Source organism: Bemisia tabaci, chromosome 3 (assembly GCF_918797505.1).
Source record: "Bemisia tabaci chromosome 3, PGI_BMITA_v3".
NCBI classification, from domain to species: Eukaryota; Metazoa; Arthropoda; class Insecta; order Hemiptera; family Aleyrodidae; genus Bemisia; species Bemisia tabaci.
In genome coordinates, this window is record NC_092795.1 from 31598606 (window position 1) to 31618275 (window position 19670).

At 37.5% G+C, this 19670-nt stretch overlaps 2 protein-coding genes across 2 annotated transcripts in view; one reads left to right on the forward strand and one right to left on the reverse strand.

Annotated features, from left to right (window-relative positions):
* Positions 1-19670, reverse strand: part of LOC109043898 (uncharacterized) — a 58539-nt gene that overhangs the window by 29003 nt on the left and 9866 nt on the right. The window contains exons 2-7 of the mRNA XM_019061253.2: positions 13546-13767; positions 9149-9331; positions 8054-8381; positions 6327-6441; positions 5527-5623; positions 101-167 (exon numbers count right to left, since the gene is read on the reverse strand). Coding sequence (XP_018916798.2) covers positions 101-167; positions 5527-5623; positions 6327-6441; positions 8054-8381; positions 9149-9331; positions 13546-13767 — 1012 coding nt within the window. The remainder of the gene's footprint in view (positions 1-100; positions 168-5526; positions 5624-6326; positions 6442-8053; positions 8382-9148; positions 9332-13545; positions 13768-19670) is intronic.
* mIF3 (mitochondrial translation initiation factor 3) lies at positions 2326-3814 on the forward strand. The gene has a single exon (XM_019061254.2). It carries the CDS (start codon positions 2532-2534, stop codon positions 3342-3344), a length of 813 nt encoding a protein of 270 aa, XP_018916799.2. The 5' UTR covers positions 2326-2531; the 3' UTR covers positions 3345-3814.

Here is a 19670-nt window from a genome sequence, read left to right on the forward strand (position 1 = left end):
CAAGAACAATTCACCTATAATAGCAACAGCACTAAAACCTAGTTCAAGAATAAAAAAAATTACTAAAATGATGATTTTTAAAATGAATGAGGTATGTTACCATAAGCTGGGTAGAAAAACCGCTGATCAGTGGTGTGATTGGTGCCTTGAGCTGGCTTAGAAGTATGCTGAAACATTTGAAAAATATTGTCAAGAAAAAGTACAATCAAAAGTTTCTGATAGTTACTGTATGAAATTTTGAAAATCCTGCATTGAATATCGATGGCAAACTCGAAAATTACATGTATTAGGTACTTTTCGTGCCTCAAAATTTCCACTGGAATTTTATTTTTCCTTGGGGAATCCAGCCAACGTGAATGCTCAGAATTTTTACAGAATTTCCCTCAAACGTAGAGAAGAAACAGCAGGAATTTTGAAAGGATTACATTAGGGTGTTCCGTTTTTAGACAACCATCTCAAAACCTTGCTCCCCGGGTTTTTTCCCATTCCTTTTGGTCCCCAAAAGACAAATATGAAGTTTCAGCACCATAGCTGAAGTCTACACTTTCCCCCAAAGCGATGAAAATTTTGGGAGCAATTACATTGGTTTAAATGGGGAGAAAATAGGCCGATTCGCGGAATTACGTTTTTCGGTCGTAAAATGCGCCGAAATGATTTCAAACCTGACCATCTCTTGAAAAGTCGTCCAGGGGCCTATTTTGAATGAGGAAATTCCACTTTTGACCCAGAGATGGGGGGGAGGGGGGGTCACGGCGCAGTTAGTTTAGAGGCGCTGCGCGCAGCAAAATGATAGCATTTGACAGTTTTTGATCAACCTCAAAACAGGCTCTCCGAAGCTGAGGAGGCTAGTATATCTCATAAATTGTAATAAAATAATGTACCAGAGTTGTTTTCATCCCTTCAGAACTATTTTCGACCATTTACACTGTTGCCAAAATCACTCAAGTGCAGAACATGATATACACTAATTTCCTTCCAGTTTCGAGTAAATTTCGGCAACTGTGTAAATGGTCGAAAATAGTTCTGAAGGGATGAAAACAACTCTGGTACATTATTTTATTACAATTTATGAGATATACTAGCCTCCTCAGCTTCGGAGAGCCTGTTTTGAGGTTGATCAAAAACTGTCAAATGATATCATTTTGCTGCGCGCAGCGCCTCTAAACTAACTGCGCCGTGACCCCCCCCCCTCCCCCCATCTCTGGGTCAAAAGTGGAATTTCCTCATTCAAAATAGGCCCCTGGACGACTTTTCAAGAGATGGTCAGGTTTGAAATCATTTCGGCGCATTTTACGACCGAAAAACGTAATTCCGCGAATCGGCCTATTTTCTCCCCATTTAAACCAATGTAATTGCTCCCAAAATTTTCATCGCTTTGGGGGAAAGTGTAGACTTCAGCTATGGTGCTGAAACTTCATATTTGTCTTTTGGGGACCAAAAGGAATGGGAAAAAACCCGGGGAGCAAGGTTTTGAGATGGTTGTCTAAAAACGGAACACCCTAGGATTACATTGATTTGTTTCAAATAAAAAAGTAAGGTATGATCAGAAGTCAGTAATGTGATGCAAACCAAAAAATATATTTTCCGAGCTTCCCACATTAATATGCTCAGAAATGTGTAGACACTGAAGAATTATAAGTAATAAATAACTTTTGTACTGAAACTAGTTTCACAGTTTCAGCTAATGAAATCTATCAATGATTGAGCTAAAAACATCCAAACCTACGCAGGGTGAGTACAGATGTACCAGGTGAGTGCCTGCCTGACACTGTACTGATTCATGCGTCCAAGGTAATTTCCTATATTATAGAAGAATAGGTTCCATTGAAGAAAAAATTATAATATAAATGACTTTGATTCATGAACCATTCACAAGGTGCAGCTTTATCAATTTGACTACACTGTTGTAAGCGGGAGTCTATGCTGAAAAATGAAATTTGCATATTTCAAATTATGGCCCTCCTCATGCTCCATTTTTTGGAGGGAATTTTAACCAAAAGTTTCTATATGGAGTCCCCCTACCTCCATAAAAAACTCGATTAAATAAAACTTTAGGACTCTATTTTTCCCATAATCTTAATGATTATATATTGTATAGATTTTTTACACTAAACTGGTGTAAGTAACGGTTAAGGCTCGTAAACCGATACTAAAACACGCCTGCATAACTGTCACTGCACGAAAGTTAAGAGGCCGCGAGAGCACCACGGCTCGAGTTTAAAAATCGCGCCATTGGAGTAAGGCAGTGATGGGAAAGATGGCCACACCCGCCGGCGCTGACGCGACCTCTATTGATTTTAGTATCTGTGAAACTAACCTATCATTTTCTCAGTTATCTTATCACCACAATGCAGTTGGCAGTAACGAGGAGCTGAGTAGTGAACCGTCAAAACGCTTGAATCACGCATGGTACATGCCCCAAATTCATGACATTTTTAGTCAAAGATTTTCGTGCGAAGTAGCGGTTTTGAAAAAGAAGCCTTGCACAGTTAAAAATTGTGTGTGACCTATGTGAATTTTTCGACATAAAGATGTTTGCAATGAGAGCTCTCTCACTTATCAGGAAGACTCCTACACCTGGTGCATACCAAGATTTGTTAGCTGTAGACATTTGCAAAGGTTTTGGTGTTTCATTCGCAAATAAAAGCAGAAGTGAAGGCGCGCGCTTCGTGACTACTTCTTCCCTCCATTATTCAGACAAACCAATAGTATCAAGAATAAAGGACACAGCTGAGGATGCGAAGAAACATAAGCAAAGTGAGAAGAAGAAGCGGGACTTCATTCCGAAGATAACTGTACTAGATACTAATGGGAATATCAGTGTGTTGACTATGACTGAAGCATCAAGTTTAGCAGAACGAAGAGGCCTAAAGTTAGTTTATGTACGTGATGACACGAAATCAGGCCGAAAGGAATACAAGTTAGTGTCCAAGACAGACTTGGTGAAAGCAGAGTTAGCAGAGTTAGGAAGTGATGAAGAGAAATCTAAGAAAACTTCAGAAAGAAAAACTAAGTTAGTTGCAGTAGCTTCAAAAATAGAGGAAAATGACTTAAAGGCTAGAATAAAGAAGATACATCAATGGTTAGAGAAGAAGTATGAGACTCGAGTGACTATAGATATTGTGCATGGAGATTCAGCTAAGGCTGAGGAAATATACAAGGCATTTGAACGAGAGTTTGAGAAATTAGGGAGACTGCGACAGAAAGTTGTGAAAGAGGACAGCATTAAATTTGTTTTACTACCTCCAGCAGAGGAAAAAGAAAAACCGAAAGAAAAGAGAAGAAAAAAGCAACCGGCAACTAATGAACTTTCAGAGGACAAAGAGACTATAGCACCATCTTAAAAAGATGTTCGTTTAAAGTTGCCTTAATTTGTTAAATTTATTTTGTTCCTTAAATTTTTTTGTTCACTTAGGTTAGTAAAACTTTGATGCTATAATTGACAGTGATATGTTGTTTCAGGAATGTTAATTTGGAAATTCCTTCCTAAAGTTGCTGCAAAACAGATTTTCAGAGATTTTTTCTAAGCATTATGAACTCTTGAGATCTCTATTAATAAATTATATAGGATTTTCAGGACCTTTTTAAGGTAGATATTTGATGAATGCCTCAGTGGCTCCTTATTTGACTTACGAATGATCTGTTGATATTTATGTTATGTACCTAATTTTAAACGGACTCATTTTCTCTGTCCTCTTAAAAAAAAGAGCACTGGTTTGTTCTGGCTCGTACTGTAATAAAATGTAATGTAAATTCATCCTTACTTCTTGTAATTCTTAGTTGTTATAATAAATATTTTTTGAGATTGAAACAATCAATTTTATTATTAAAGTCCGGTTTCTGAGGATATGGAAACTAATAGGAAATATTTTAATGATTCATAAACCTAAGATGATTGATGTTAAAATTAACTGAAACAAGAGAGAAAATATATATTGACTACTGTAAATTTACACCTACATTACAGAGAACTACTTTCAATCATCAAGAAGATACCTAATAGAATAATTACTGCTTGGTGAATTAATGAGTCAAATTGGAACTAAAAGGCACACATTGTCACACTAGTGAACCATGGCTGGCCACCACCATCTAGGTCACTTTCATAAACAATTTTCACAATTGTTAACTAGGTATTAGATATTTATCAGTAGTCGAACATTCCAACGTAGAAAGATCACAAATTCTAAAAAAATAGCTTTCTTTCAGTTTTATTTTGTCCACTTTTCTTTTCCGACAGGACAAGCCCTGATGTATTCAATTGAAAGGAGTTTGAAGAAATCTAGTGTCCAAAGTATAACTTGAACAAAACATGATATTTGATACATGAAATACTTTTAAATGAAGTAAGGAGGAAACGTCTTATTGTATTCCTTCTAAAGATTCCTTTCAAAGCTTCTGTATCCAACTTTTACTCCTGACTCTAGGTATTAAACAAAAATTTTTCCTATTTGAACTGCACAATAAAAAAATTCACCCAATAAAGTTAAAGGAAAAGTTGAAAGAGAAGTTGAACCGTTTGAGTTGGGCGGAAAGGGCTATCGCCATCCAGAAATTAGAAACCACCAATCATACAAATTTTTGATACCTTTCCACCCTTTGGATGGCAGAGACTACCAAAGGGAGTCTGGATGTATTGAGCGGCAACATGGGTATCTCTTGATTATGAAATTGCAAGTCTAGGTTCAAGTTTGACTTTTCCTTGAAAAATCTGACCAAATACGTCTATCTATCACATTTTAACGAAAATTTTTAGGGTGTGAATGAAAATCACCATATGATTTCAGTGAAAAGTCATCAATACAACACATCAATTGGACACTTCTGCACAGCTCTCAATATCATGGAAAAAAATGAAAAAAGCTTAAATGAAGCTCACAGAGAGAGGAGAGAAGAGCTTATCATGAAATAATGCCATCTTCCTCACTTGCCTAATATCACCAAAAAGAAATCAATCCTTCAAATTTTATCTTGAATGGATAGTCACTTGGATAGTCAATTCTGGTGTATGTAGTGGTATTGATTGGAATCATTTCACGGCAGTTGAATTAAATGGACCCTAATAGTCAGAAAAATGCAGGGATGGTTACTGAAATTGACAGATAAAGCTACAGACAAGAAGGATAGAGGGAAATTAAACAGATCCTATTGGTTGAAATGGGGGGTTCTTATAGACTAAGGGGGAAAATGATGGACTAGTTTCAGGGTCTCTCATCGGTTGCCCCTCGTTAGTCTACTACTCACCTCCTTAGTTCATTGCAACCACTTGCTTCCATAAATAGGATTGCTCCATTTTCTCTTTGCTATTAGTTTTGTCTATCAATATCAAAAATCACCTGCAGAAAGTGGAAAAAAATGACCCCTCCTAACTGAAGCTTGAGGGAGGTCGCAAATATTAAAAGCAAAATATCAAAAGGAGAACGTTCTCCTCTGACAAGGGCCTCTACAAAACAGAGGTTAACATTTGACTAATAAGTGATCAAAGGTGCAATCACATTAATTTTAGAAATCCTTGAAAATACTTACAGTATAAAATGCATACGAAGGGACATCTCGCGTATGGAAGCTGACAGGTGGCACTCCTGTGACCATAATATCATTAGTTGAATCATTCCAAACACCGCTATGAAACAGAAAAATTTGTTAGGCAGTGGATATAGTGATGTTTGGAACAGGTGTAACTTTTTTTAATTATGAAAATTTCATTTGCATGTATCCACAGTGAAACTGCGGGAAAGGGTATCTCGTTTACCATATTTTAATATCTCCACTCCAATATTATTTCATCAAAGGAGAACAAACAAGCGCTATTGCTTGACACATTCAGATCATTTTTGAGCAAAGAAGAGTAATCATGAAATGATATTGAGTAATTCTTATTCAAAAAAAGAAAAAAGTATTACAAGGAGTCTATGCCTCCAAAAAATGAGAAATAAGCTTCAATGACCATACGTTTAAAGATGCTCGTCACTCCGAGCTTGTATAATATGCGAGCGAGGGGGGGAAAAATAGAAAATTCTCTGAAAAGGACATGCCCTGGTTGGTGTTCAAAACTGAAGTTTAAAAGAGTAAATCGAAATAAATAGTAGTTTAATAAAAAGAAAACTTTACTTAAGAGTGAAAAAATTGTTATAGAATGCTTAAAATATTGAAATTGCATGGGTCAAATGCGTTTTGCTTTTCAATTTTGAGAGTTGGATTAAAAATCTTGGAATTCTTTGGCTTTGTGTGACTAAAATATATCAAAATTACTTTTTGCATTCATTTATGAAAATCATTGGATTGGTGGTCACTTTTCCCGTGAGTGACAAACTAACAGGGCATACCTAAAGAAAGAGTGTTGCTGATCTGAGGTGAGAAATGGAGCTGTTGAAAATTGAGAGTCGGCTGACCCTACAGAAACTGATCCACTACCAGCCTGCACCCATTCAACGTCCAAACCTGTAATGTGGACAGAGGTGAAATACTTATGACTGTAACATATGATTACGATGTAGACCAAAGGTAAAATATTGATAAAGTGGAATTTTTTTTTAAAAAAAAAAACATTTCTGCAACAAGTGGGAGTTTTTGTGAGAAACACTTATCAATCGCCAACAAACCAAAACCACGTACCTCCATTTCTAAAGTGGCACACTTCCTGTCATGTCTTATTTTTTCTATGCAAAAAAACAAGACATAATTTCTTGAAAACTTCCTTGATTTTTCTCCTCTTTGAGTAGATATTCAATATGATTTTCAAGTTATAAAAGTGAATTGTTTCTCTTCAAAAAAATAAAATTGGTGGGACGATTTTGAAACACCGCAACAGAGATACATTATTTTGCATTTTGCCCATCGACATTCAGATTGTTGACAAACTGAAGTTTCCAAGAACGTTTGATACATAGGACGATTCTTAAAAATTTTGGCTTGGAAATAAAAAATTCCCTGTGAAAATCAGTTAATCTTAGCATGAAGCATCTGTCAAAATAGGCAGCAAGGGTGACAGAAGTATGTACCTAGAGAGACCCGTAGGCCAATCATTAGAATTTTATGCCTGCTTGACAAGAGATTAAAATACAATATACTGAATGGTAAAATTGGGCTTTGTCTTGTCTTGTCATAACAACAAAATTTCAAAAATCAGGCCCTTGGTTAAAACCAACAGAACAGTTATAAAAAGTACTATTGTTTCTCAGATAAGTTAGGAAAGTGTAACCAAATAGGTGAAAAAGCGACTCAAAACCAACAACTTCCAACAACTTGGTAAATCACACTTACTTCATTTTGCATGACTTTTGATTCAACTACATGATTTATTATCGAACCGTGTTTAGCAGAGAGAAACCAAATCACATCACCTATTGACAGATTTAACTGAGCAATATAATTTCTTTCAAGAGAACATTTGTGCAGATTTATTTGAAATTTTTAAGGAATTTGCTTTGTACTCTTCAGAGAATGCACTTACATTTGCAAGAAACTCTAAATAACCGTTTTCATATAAAAAATAAAATTAGCTGATTGAATTTGACAATAGATGATGTGGCTTGGTTCTTTTCTGCTAAACGCGGTCCAATTTTGATCAGTTCTATTTGAACAGATGGATTTGTATATGCAGTGGTGTAATGTCCAAACCATGTATCTCGGTTTATGCAATGTTGCAGACTTCCAGTCAGATACTTTCTTTTTTAAATAGCGGATGTCACTCCTTAAAAACTTTCATGATTTTCCTTCTTTGGGCATAGTAAATTCTGAAAAAAAAACTTCAAGGAATGTGATTTGTTCTTCTCCAAAATGATAAAATAGGATCAGAGATTTTTAACCACTGCTATTGAGGTGCGTGGTTTAGTTTCAGCTTCAATGGGCATCTTACAGTATAGGAGAGAATAAAAGAAACTCTCTAAGTTGCATGTATTTGGGCGATTGTTAGATGAATTGCATAAGATTTTCCGAAACCTAGGTCCTAATTCTGAATATACGCTGACATACATGGGCACTGTTTAATGATGTAGGATCCTGAAGGGGGTATTTCAATTTTAATTCGTCTGCTATGATGATAAAAACTAACCTTTGGAAGTGGGGGTTATTTGTAATGCGTATAGAATGAGTCCCTCCGGTGACACCGTTGGTAGCTGCCTCCTTGCAAGACGAGCTTGGATTGCTTTCTTGAAGAATCTTAGATCACTATCATCAGTGTCCAAAATTGGACTTACGTAGAACGGAGGAGAGAATTGGCCAAGAACAGCGAAAGTGTCCAACAAAGCTTGCCTGACTTTCCTTTTTGGTTCGTGGCTTCCACATTGAATAAGAACATTTGTTAACTCAGGAATATTGAATTCAGTGCTGGGAAATATCATCAAGGCGTACAACAGACAAAGTAATGAGTTCTCTCGCATCTGAAAAAAAAATTCTGAATACAGACTTCATAGTTTTGAAAGATACAATGCACAAAATTCAGCGAAAATCTTAGCCTATGATTTCAGCATAACTACAGCAAAGTGCCTCACGACTGAACTCCGAAAAATGGGTGGGTGGCACCCATTTTTTAATTCGTTTTTTAAAAGCAGAGAGGGAACTAAACTCCTAAGAATTTTCACAAATTTTTTTTTAAACTCTAGAAGGTAAAGAAACCTCGTTATGAAAATGCCAAAAACAGAAGCTGTTTGAAGTGATATTTTATGCTCGCACTGATGACAGGAAAACAGGGTTTACTGATTGGCTGAACTCATATTCTGGCATCAACTTGCTATGTTAACTCAACTGTCGGCTTTTGATTGGCAGATTTTAATTAGTTTTTTCTCCTCCTAAAAATGATTTTTTGAACTTTTTGTTGAATTATTTGGTTTTTTTTCCACAAAATTTTTTGTAGGAAAACTATACTGAGACTCTGCAAAAATTCCTTGCCACTGACCCATTTATAAAGACAACGCCCCATCTTTTTGGAAAATTTTCAGGGTAAAATTCACCTCACATTTTACTTAACTTAAGGTACCTACCTAAATCTTCAAAATTTACTTTTAAAATTACTAATTGGTGATTCCCATACTTCACAGCTAAGTACCTACAGTGAATATTGAAAGAGATCTACTTACACAGAAGCAGTAACCTCTAGCCTCTTTTTTGACATTCAAAATTCCTACCAAGTGACATGATTATACGTTACCTTAGAGCTTTTGGAGAAATAGCACGGTTCCGTGAATAGAACATTCACTATTGAAGATGGTCTCAGCTTGCGCAAAAGCATTTTAATTGTTTCAACTGCTTCAAGTTTTACACTGATGTTCGAGACACCCCCTATATGCTGACAAGTAGCCGGAACCAAATAAGGAAGCTCAGGTACCAGACTCTGGAAAGAAAGCAGAATTTATAAGGTGATTTTAGAAGGTTGAATAACAAAAATAAAATGCTTAACAAAAATTCTGTGGCTATGAAATTGTTGAAGAGTTACCTTTGACCGTCTTTCAACTCTCACTTGGCATTGGTATTACATTCTGAACTGAGAGAGCAGAAAAATTGATTGGCTGCATAAATAAGCGGTTCTTGGATCATCATTCAAATTTTAATGATACTAACTATTTCCTTGTGGCAGGCTGGAAATTTGGTTACCCTCCAAAACCCCTCACTGGAATGAAAATTTACGACTGTCTCAGACTGGCTAAAAACCAACAGACTGTCATGCTTAAGTAAGGTGATTTGATGGTTGCCATTTTTTGCATCAGAGCGATGTGCGATATATTGCATCAATTCGTTCCATAAATTCAGCTACTTGTCATTTTTTTCGAATTTTGAGATTGCACTTCTGTTTTCACGAGACTAAAGAATTCATGTACCAAATTTGACAAAGAAATTCAACGTAATAAAGGCAGGGTTTATTTAGAGGAAATAATAATGCATTCGATACTGATATCGAAACCGCACTCAGATACAATATTTTTCCTCTGAAAAAACCCTGCCTTTAATACATTGAATTTCTTTGTCAAATTTGATGCATGAATTCTTTAGTCTCATGACAACAAAACTGCGATCTCAAAAATCAAAAACAATGACTAGTAGCTGAAATTATGGAAGAGATTGATGCGATATATCGCACATCGCTCTGACACAAAAAATGGAAACCATCGAATCTCCTTAAGTGCTGAGAGGATGTTGCAGAAGACACAATTGACCTCAGTGCCGGAAGTCCAGGTACCAAAATATCTGTAATTTTGTTTTCATGTTTTTGAAGATGATTTACTCTTGTTGCAGCCTCATTGATAATTTAAAATGATTTAAAATGTTACTTGAACAATTTCACATTCATTTTAGCAGCTAAAGAAATTGATGTTGACATCGTTATAAGATGCATGGGATTGAGAATAAATCGATGGTGAAACTCCCAATCTATCTCGTTTGCATTGTTTGAAATTCTCCACTCCCATTTCATTTTTTTGAAAGAGACCAACTGTTCAATATCATTCTGAGAAGTTATTACAGAATATTATTTGCACAGAGAAGAAAAATCACAGCAGCTTTGAAGGATTGACATTAATCAGATTTCCACTTAAAAAATGAAGTGGGTGGGGAAGTCTGCAACGTCTCACCGAGTTACTTGGTTTGGAAGTTTCACCGTGGAAATGTCTTGGAGTGGATCTAGAAAACTAAAATGAAACATGTGATGGCTGTAATCATCTCTAAATGATTGATTGTATGAACAGAGTTTTGCTCCTTAATTTTGTCCAGGTATGGAAAAGAAACTCTAAATTTCACGATTAAATGAATCAAAAGTTGAAAAATTTAGACACAGAGACAATGCGTAAATACAAACTTGGGAGAGAACGACAGCTGTGATTCTCAATACATTTTCCTGACCATCATGAAAGATTGACTCATAGAATATAATAGAAACTGAAGAGATAAAATTTTTCTTCGTCGGAGAACAAACGGGCTCAAGAAAACGAGAATAATTACAAGAAAACTTTTAGGAGTACTTACAAAACAAACATGCTTTCATTCGAAAGGTTATATCTGATTATTGTTGATGGGAGGTCGATTGCCCTGATCGAAAGTTTATTTCTACTTAATTTGAATAAAATAGAAGTATCAATCTGAACACCCTTAATTTCACACATTATTTAAATCAATAAAGAACTCTGCGTCGAATAAAACAAGAAAATATTAACTAATAATGGGATTGCTACTTTGGTTTACAGTTACAGCCTGTGCTCCATGCGTGCTCGCGGCTCGCGCGCTGCTGGTGTTGCGCATGCGCCGTAAGCGCAATGCAATTCATGAATGAACCAGTCAAAACAGAACGGACCAATGAGAGGCCAAGAATTCGTCATCGTACTCATCGTAGTACTATGCGTAGTATTTTGAAGTGAGCGTTGCCAGTTTGATGAGCAATTGACAGAGAAAGTGCTCTAGCCGTGAAACATGATAGTACACTCGAAATTTTCAGTAGAAATCTGGATTATCTCATCTACTACGCTCGAGGAACAAAAAAACAGACTAAACCACTCGTCAAAGAGAGTCTGTTATCGATGCCAAAATACAGGGAAAACCATTTAACCCAATAATAACCCGGGTTAGTCTGATTATCCTACCCATTAATTCGTGGGGAGGGGGGGAGGGGTCCTGAAATTTCACTTTTGGAGAAAATGTATTTAAAGAAAAAAGTCATTTTGACGAATAAAACACGTTCCTAGTCTAGCGGTTTCAACTCCAATCCTCCTGTATATTGCGAGTTTTGTAAATTTAAAGGTACCGAAGTAAGTTTGTCAAAATCGTGGAATTTTTTGGATTGTATTTTGCACTTATTGTGGTGACAATCATTGTAATCCCTCTGAGTCATTCCTGATTTCCAAAGTTATACCGCTGCATTTTGCTCGAGGCTGGCAAAAATTGTCATTTCTTATGATTCAAATGCTAAGAATTTACTTAAACTTATCTCAATCAGAATGTAAAACAAATGGAACCTTCTAAAAAGGAGCCTTGTTTAAGGTGATTCGATGGACGCCATATTTTGTGTCAGAACGGCATGCAATACATCGCATCAATTGGTTCCATTTTTTCAGCTACTCGTCATTTTTCTCCAATTTTGAGATCGCAATTCTGTTTTCAGGAGACTAAAGCACTCACTTACCAATTTTAACAAAGAAATTCAACGCAATAAAGGCGTGGTTTTTTTAGAGAGAAAATATCGCGTTCGAGTGCAGTTTCGATATCAGTATCGAATGCGATGTTTTCTCTCTGAAAAAACCACGCCTTTGTTACGTTGAATTTCTTTGTTAAAATTGGTTGGTGAGTGCTCTAGTCTCCTGACAACAGAATTGCGATCTCAAAATTGGAGAAAAATGACAAGTAGCTGAAAAACTGGAACCAATTGATGCGATATATCGCATGCCGTTCTGACACAAAATATGGCGTCCATCGAATCACCTTAAAGAACAACCATAAATACGACCCTGGCCAATGATCATAGGCGGATCCAGACACTTTGTACGGGGGAATGGCGGGGGGTTATGCCATAGAAAGTTTTCGAAAATTTAAAGCATATACGGTTTGAATAAATTTTGTAATAAATCATCGCCGAATATAAGCACCCTTCATTCCTCCTTCCTCAGTCCCCTCTTTCTTTCTTTCTTTCTTTCTTATCTAAAAAATTTCTCTATCCTGTTTTGTTGGTGCCCAGGACATGTTAATATTCCGGGTAATGTTCGAGTAGATTCTGCAGCCAGGGAGTCTAGCCTTTCAATTGGCCCCTTCTCGAAGGGATCGGTTACCTCTAAAGATCTGTTTCTAGATATAAAAGGAAAAATTCTCCACCATTGGGTTACTGAGTGGCAGCATTTCACCAATACTAAATGCCCCCCTGCATTGCCTACTTCACCTTCATTCGAAAACTTTCATTTGACTCGACTTCAACAAGTAGTCCAAACTAGACTGAGAATTGGTCACACACATTTTTCCCATAGCTATTTGATGACCCAATCAAACCGTCCTGCTTGCACTTCTTGTCCAAATTCCCCCTTAACAGTAGATCACGTTCTTATAAGTTGCCCACTTTATAAAGAAATCCGAAAACGTTTTTTTCCCTACCCCTTACCCTCTCTTAAAAATTTACTTCTGAATACTCATCCTGTAAAACTTTTTGAATTTATGCGCTCCACTAATCTCAAAATTTAACCTTTCCCCTCAACCCTCTTGTATTTTTACTGATGTAACCTTAATTTCCATGTAAATTTATTACTATTACTGCCTTCTTTAGAGGTGTAAATGACCTTAGATGCTAAAGCACCGCTTTGAAATAAAATTATTTTACTACTACTACTGCCTTCTTTAGAGGTGTAAATGGCCTTAGATGCTAAAGCACCGCTTTAAAATAAAATTATTTTACTACTACTACTTTCTTTCTTTCTTTCTTTGGTGTAAATGGCCTTAGATGCTAGAGCACCGCTTTAGAATAAACTTATGTTACTACTACTACTACTTTCTTTCGGGGGGGGGGGGGGGGGTTGTGTGAGCCTCCCACGCCCCTCCCCCTTGGATCCGCCGATGCAATGATTCAGATAATAAATATACCTGGACAGGGAGGGCTAAACATAAAGCTCTCAGCGCCTTCAAACAGCCAGTGAGAACGCGAAGAGGAGCTTTCCGTTCGTTGAGGATGCTTATGAGGAGTCGGAGCAAGGATGCGCTGCCTGTTCGCAATGGATCATTGGCTCCCAAGAATCTAACCACGTCAGGCTGACGTAAGCTGTGGGTGAGCTGGTCCAACCCGCGCCCTCTCTGTCGCCAATCATCCTGCACATATGAATTTTAGGTTCAGTCAAGGGAAAATAAAAGAAAAATCACAAAAAAATGAACACAGAGTTCGCGTATAATTCACTGGAAAAAAACCACATTGGATCTAGAGTCCAGACTCTTGAAAACATTGACAAGAAAAAGGACTCTTGATTCAATCAGAATCTAGCTTAAATCAAGAACCAAGCCTCTTAATTTAAGCGGATTTCGTTTTGATTCAAGCAAAAATCCGATTGAATCAAGAGTATTTTCTCTTGTCAATGTTTTCTAGAGTCTGAACTCTAGATCCAATGTGTTTTTTTTCCAGTGTACTGCCGTGCTAAGGAGGAACGCCGTATGAGCCTTCAGACGTTGCCAAGGTTCCTCCGCTAAAAACCAAATTTACTAGGAAAATTGCGAATATTGTTTTCCAAAATTTTCAGACAATTTTGTACGTAGTTTAATCTAAAATATCGGAACATTTCAAAGAAAAAAAAAGACATGAATGTCATCAAAATTACATGTTTTATCAAGAGAAATTTGGCAACTCTCGAATGTTCACACAATAAGCAAAAATAAGCTTAACCTCCCTCAAAAATACATGTTTTATCTAGAGAAATTAGGCAACTCTCGAATGTTCATACGGCGTTCTTCCTTAATTGCACGGCAGAATAATCGGAATGGAATGTTATATGGACGTATCGATGCTTGCGGAAGCTGTACACGAATGATTAAATCAAAAAGAACTGTGCACACAGGATTTTCGTGTCTTATCCTTCCGTTTGATTCAGTTCATTTGCGCATAGCTCTCTATTGCATGAATACATCGACCATACTCATAAAAACACAGTAAATCAGCAAACACTCGAAGTAAGTCGTAACAACGTCTTGATGCAACTATTCGTGTTCTTGAGATGCGCTTGTTGCATTCGCAAAAAATGAAGGCGCGCGAAGAGGCGTATCTCGTCGATTGCCAATATGTTTGGAAGACTTTTGATCGGAGGGTAAGAGCCGTGGTGGAGTTCTAATTCCACGACGCTTTGTGAGGTGAGATCCTATTGGAAGTTGAATTACAACTTTTTAGGTTTCTTTAATTTAGGTAAAAGGGAAAGCCCTCGGTTAGTTGAGAAAATAAAAAAACACCTCTTTTCCTCCTTTCTTTTCTTCTAAAAACTCGAATGTTTAAAATTTTACCTGTATTTTTACATGACGGCTCCAAATCTAAACCACGCGTATTTGTGAGAATAGTTCATGGAGGTGCAAGCTCAGGGTGGCAAGATAAAATTCAAAAGCGGAGTACCCGTTTCTTTCACACTTATAAAGCAACCTTTTCTTGTTCCTTCAATAAGAACCCGATTTTATTTCTTGATGCATAAAAATCCCGCATAAACAGGGGTGTTCATTACTTCTTGTTCGCAGCTACGTCTTTTGTCTCACATAAAGAAGACGCCGTATGAACATTTGAGAGTTCCTAAATTTCCTCCAATATTATGTTGATTCTTAAAAGGAGTTATGATTATTTCTCTTGAAATCTTCAGACAATTGAGATCTGATTGCGGATAAAATTCTCTTGAAAATTCGAGGAAAAATGTTAACAGATTTCGCGGAAAATTCGTAATTGAAACTAATGAAATTTGGCAACGTCTGAAGGCTCATACAGCGTTTCCGTGTTGTCAGTGACAGCATAGTTTTCTACGCTCGTATTTTAAGTGTTGCAGAAAAGTGACGCGCCTTCATTTTTTGAGTATGCAATGCGGACATCCCTCGAGCACGGTTGTATTCAAGCGCTGTCATCAAAGTCTCGCCCGTAAGGTCGCGCGTTTATTGGACGTGACTGATTGTGATGTGATGCACTTTCTTGATGAGAACGACTTAGTTTTATCGGCGTAATTGTTAACTGTAAATTAAATGTTCTTGGCTTTACCCTCCAGTGGACCAAACACAATACGATTTTACGGTAAATATCGAGGACGTACAAATCCACGGTTACACAAACTTCTTAACGACTCTTTTAAAATTTTGAAGGCTTATCCCATAATGCACTGCTGTCAGCTTTCTCATTAAGCTTGACCCTATTTAAACACCTTGAGCTAAGGAAAAACCGAGCATAGACGAGCCCAACATTCCTCGAAGGCGTTATATGTCCTCCGAACTGGGAGTGTTATCTGGAGCAAGATCCAATTATTCAACTTGAAACTTGGGCCATAAATTCATTCGGTATTCGGGGACGCGCACGGTGTGATTACGAAGGGCGGTCGTTAAAAGAATTATATTCAAAAATTGAGGTTTTCATTACTTGTTCCGAGCATTTTTGCATTCCTCCCGTTCGAGGTGAGGGCGAGCTCGAAAACAGAGGGGTGAAAATAATAGCGTGATTTCGAATGAGGTCACCCAACTTATTATGCCTCCTGTTAGGGTCAAAGGTCTCGTCTCGGACATCCATCTTTTTACGGGCTCCTCAATTTCTTGGGTCTTGGTGTGTCCGATCTGAGACAGACATGGAGTGCAAGGGTTACGTCTTAAAGCTGTTGTTTCCCTGAATTCCGAAAATATGGAGAATTCAAACCATCTTTAGGGCGAATTTTTCAACAATTCTGCTCTTTCAAATCACACTAGGTATTTGAACCAAATTTTTTCAATAAGGAAATACTTTTTCTGGCTCATCCACAAAAGTACCTATCTGTACGAATAAAATCAAATTACTTATACTGTTTTTAAAATGAGCAAGAAATATTAGTAATTTAATTGCATTCGCAGTTAATTTTATTTTATTTCATCTAAAATTTTTAATATATGAGGTTTTAAACATTATCTCTTATGGAGCATTCGGAGTCCTCCGAAAAACTATGAAAAAAGAGTCAAGTTAACACTAGCAGACACTGTCTTTCGGATTAGAAAGAAAACGGTAAATACATTTTTAGATCCTATTCTCCTGACGTAGATATCGACAAAGGTAAGGAAACAATCAAACTCACACTCGAAATTCAGGGCTCTGACGTACGATTTTATGTAGTTCTAATTTTAATTTCAATGTTTCTTCATTGAGAATTCATTTTCGTGGCTGAAAGAGGCCTAATAGTCAAAGCATTACTATGAATTTTACCCTCATTCTTTAGATTTCAACATTTTCAAAAAGTGGTCTGAAAATAATAACCGCACCGTTTGCTTTTAAAAAGATTCTGACACCAACATTAACTTATGGACGCTGGAGGCCGTCATAAGAGTAACAACACGGTTTTAGACCATCCGCGGTGTGTTGGATGGGCTCTTTTTGAGACAATCGAATTAGCTTAACGCTGAATAACGATGTAGATGCCATTGAAAATATGTACAAAGAAATTTTTTCGTAGAGCCCGGTTCCACAAGCAATTCCCTGACCGTTGACGAAATTCCCTGACTTTTCCCTGATTTTTCCCGGTTTCCTCGCTAGCCACTCTGCTTTCATAATTTGACAACGTAGATGCCATGTAACTCGAGGAAATTTTGGTAAAAAGTAGAGTCAGGTATCCTACGAGGAATTTGAATATTTGCCTCCCTATTGTGATCGCCTCTGCCTATCTCACGAAATGAAGGCGGAGCATTGTCATTTATATCGCGCAGTATGCGATGGGTAGTTACTTTCACCTCTCTCACGGGCCCAACGGCAACGGGCCTTGTGATCAGAAGGAACCACGCGTAAATTATTTATAAAGAAAAGGGAACTGTGAAGTACGCACGTATTGCGTAAATAGCTCATTTTAATCAGTGGCGAGGCGTGAATGATCGATTATCGATATTTCTCCACATAAAACTATGGTGAAGAATCGATTCAACGTGTTTGTTGCGAGCACCCTGTTTATCGATCCTTTTCCATAGGTTTAAATGGTTGATCAATCGATATATCGCAAAGCACGCCACGCCACTGCTTCCAATTTATTATAAGCTTCAGATAGTTTTTGGTAGCATAGATACGTCCAATTTGTCGTTTCCTGAAGAAAAGAACGTAACTATACTTTGATGAAATCGGATTTTTAATTGAAAACTTTTGGGCACCTCCACTGAAAATTTCACGGATTTTTCTTCTGATCACAAGGAAAAATTAGCAAAATTTTCGTCAGAAATCGAAAGTCATTCTCGTGTAAAAAAGCTGATTGTTTGCAGTTTCATTCAATTTGCCTACCCTACTAAATAGAGCTGCGCTTCTTTGTCTAGGATAGACAACGAACTATCCCTTAGCACTGCCTGCTCGACTATCTTACTCTTCAACTACATAAAACCATAAGAGAACTGCATTTTGCAATTTGGAATTATAAATTCTGGCTCTTCTGGAAAAACACTTATGTGCATAGGAAAACTAATGGCACATACGTTGTTTTTAAACCGGGCTAGAATTTATAGTTCCAAATTCCAAAATGAAGTCCAAGAGTAAGGCGTAACGCATGACGCTGAAGACGCGAAGTGCTTCAAAGGGTTGAACCGCGAAGCAGGGGCGTACCCCCCCCCCCCCCCGGGGGGGGGGGGGTAATGAAAATAGTGGGATTCGAGCTTGAAAGTTCACCGGACGACGGGTGTCCGCGGCTCAAGGTCATCCCCGAAACGATGAATCGGGAATAGACAACAATTGCGAGGGTGACGGAAGCGGTTGGTCAGCTGTGTTTGAAGTGCAAAGGGGGTCGTTCACCCGGACGAGCGTATAAAAATGAAGAGGCAATCAATATACCTATCGCGTAACGAGAGTGACAAAGAGGAGTAGCTCATCCTCGGAAGTGGTGGCTGACTAGTTACGACGTCGTTGCCGATTGGCACGAATTCTCTCAAAGGTTTTCTGATAAGTCCGATAATCTTGTTATATCAGGGACCAACAGGTGTTTTGGAAATGGATATGTTTCAGTATTTAGACTCTGGGTCCGTCAAATTAAAAGAATAATTGGCTAACGCAAGCATTACGAAAGAATCACTCGATTTAAGAGTAAGCGATCTCCCTAGAGTATAGCGAGAGTACGGACAGATCGGTTCATGGAGGGCTTAGGGCCCAAAAGTGCAGCCACCCTTCTAACCAACTTCTTACGCACAAAATTTCACTCCCAGTCTGCAGATTCTAATTCTAAGTAAGATGGCCAAGAATGTACAGAAATGAGCGTTCTTCCGCAAAATTGAGTAAATTTATGCGAAAACTGAGTCAAACCCGTGCTTAATAAACGACGGTTCGTAACAATAATATTAGTAAATCGCTCTGGATAATTGAAATGCATAGGTTGGCTACATTTCTGGGCCCTAATTTAATTCGCAGAAGCATCGGTGAAGGCCTGATGGATTCTCGGAGTTTCACATCTGTCCATACTCTCGATCTCCCTATAATGACGAAAATCAGAAGAAATTTTTTAAGAAATTTCCAAGAACATTCGCGTTTTATCGAAGAAATTTGGCGCCGTGCGAAAACTCATTCAACGTTTTTCCGTAGTGCGGCAATAGTGCTGTAATCATATCCTCTCTCCGATACTACGGCTAAGGGTTGTAAACTACATGTTGCAATGAGGGATTACAATTTCTGTCTATGCACATAAGTGTTTTTATGGATAATCCAGGATTTGTACCTCTTGATTGCAAAATCTAGTCCTGTTAATGGTCGTATTTAGACAGCTCTTTCCCTTGAGAGAGCCCATACGTTTATTAAATCAGTGATTGAGGGAGGTTCAGGGAGATCCTCAACGTAGCGTCATAAAAAGAGCATTTTTTGTTGTTGCAAATCGTGAGTATAATTTAGCATTATATCTTTGGAAATGGATCTTTGAAAGGCATTACAATGATATACTACCACTAAAGATACAAAATGTATATGAAAGAAAATATACAGTGAGTTTTGTAAATTTTGAGGTAGGTGTTACTTTAAAGTTTGTCAAAACCATAGAATTTTTTCTTCCGTATATTGAAATTTTCGCAGTGGC

Bases quoted from the DNA above. Each gene is read 5' to 3' on its own strand.
- mIF3 (XM_019061254.2), top strand. From the start codon at position 2,532: ATGTTTGCAATGAGAGCTCTCTCACTTATCAGGAAGACTCCTACACCT.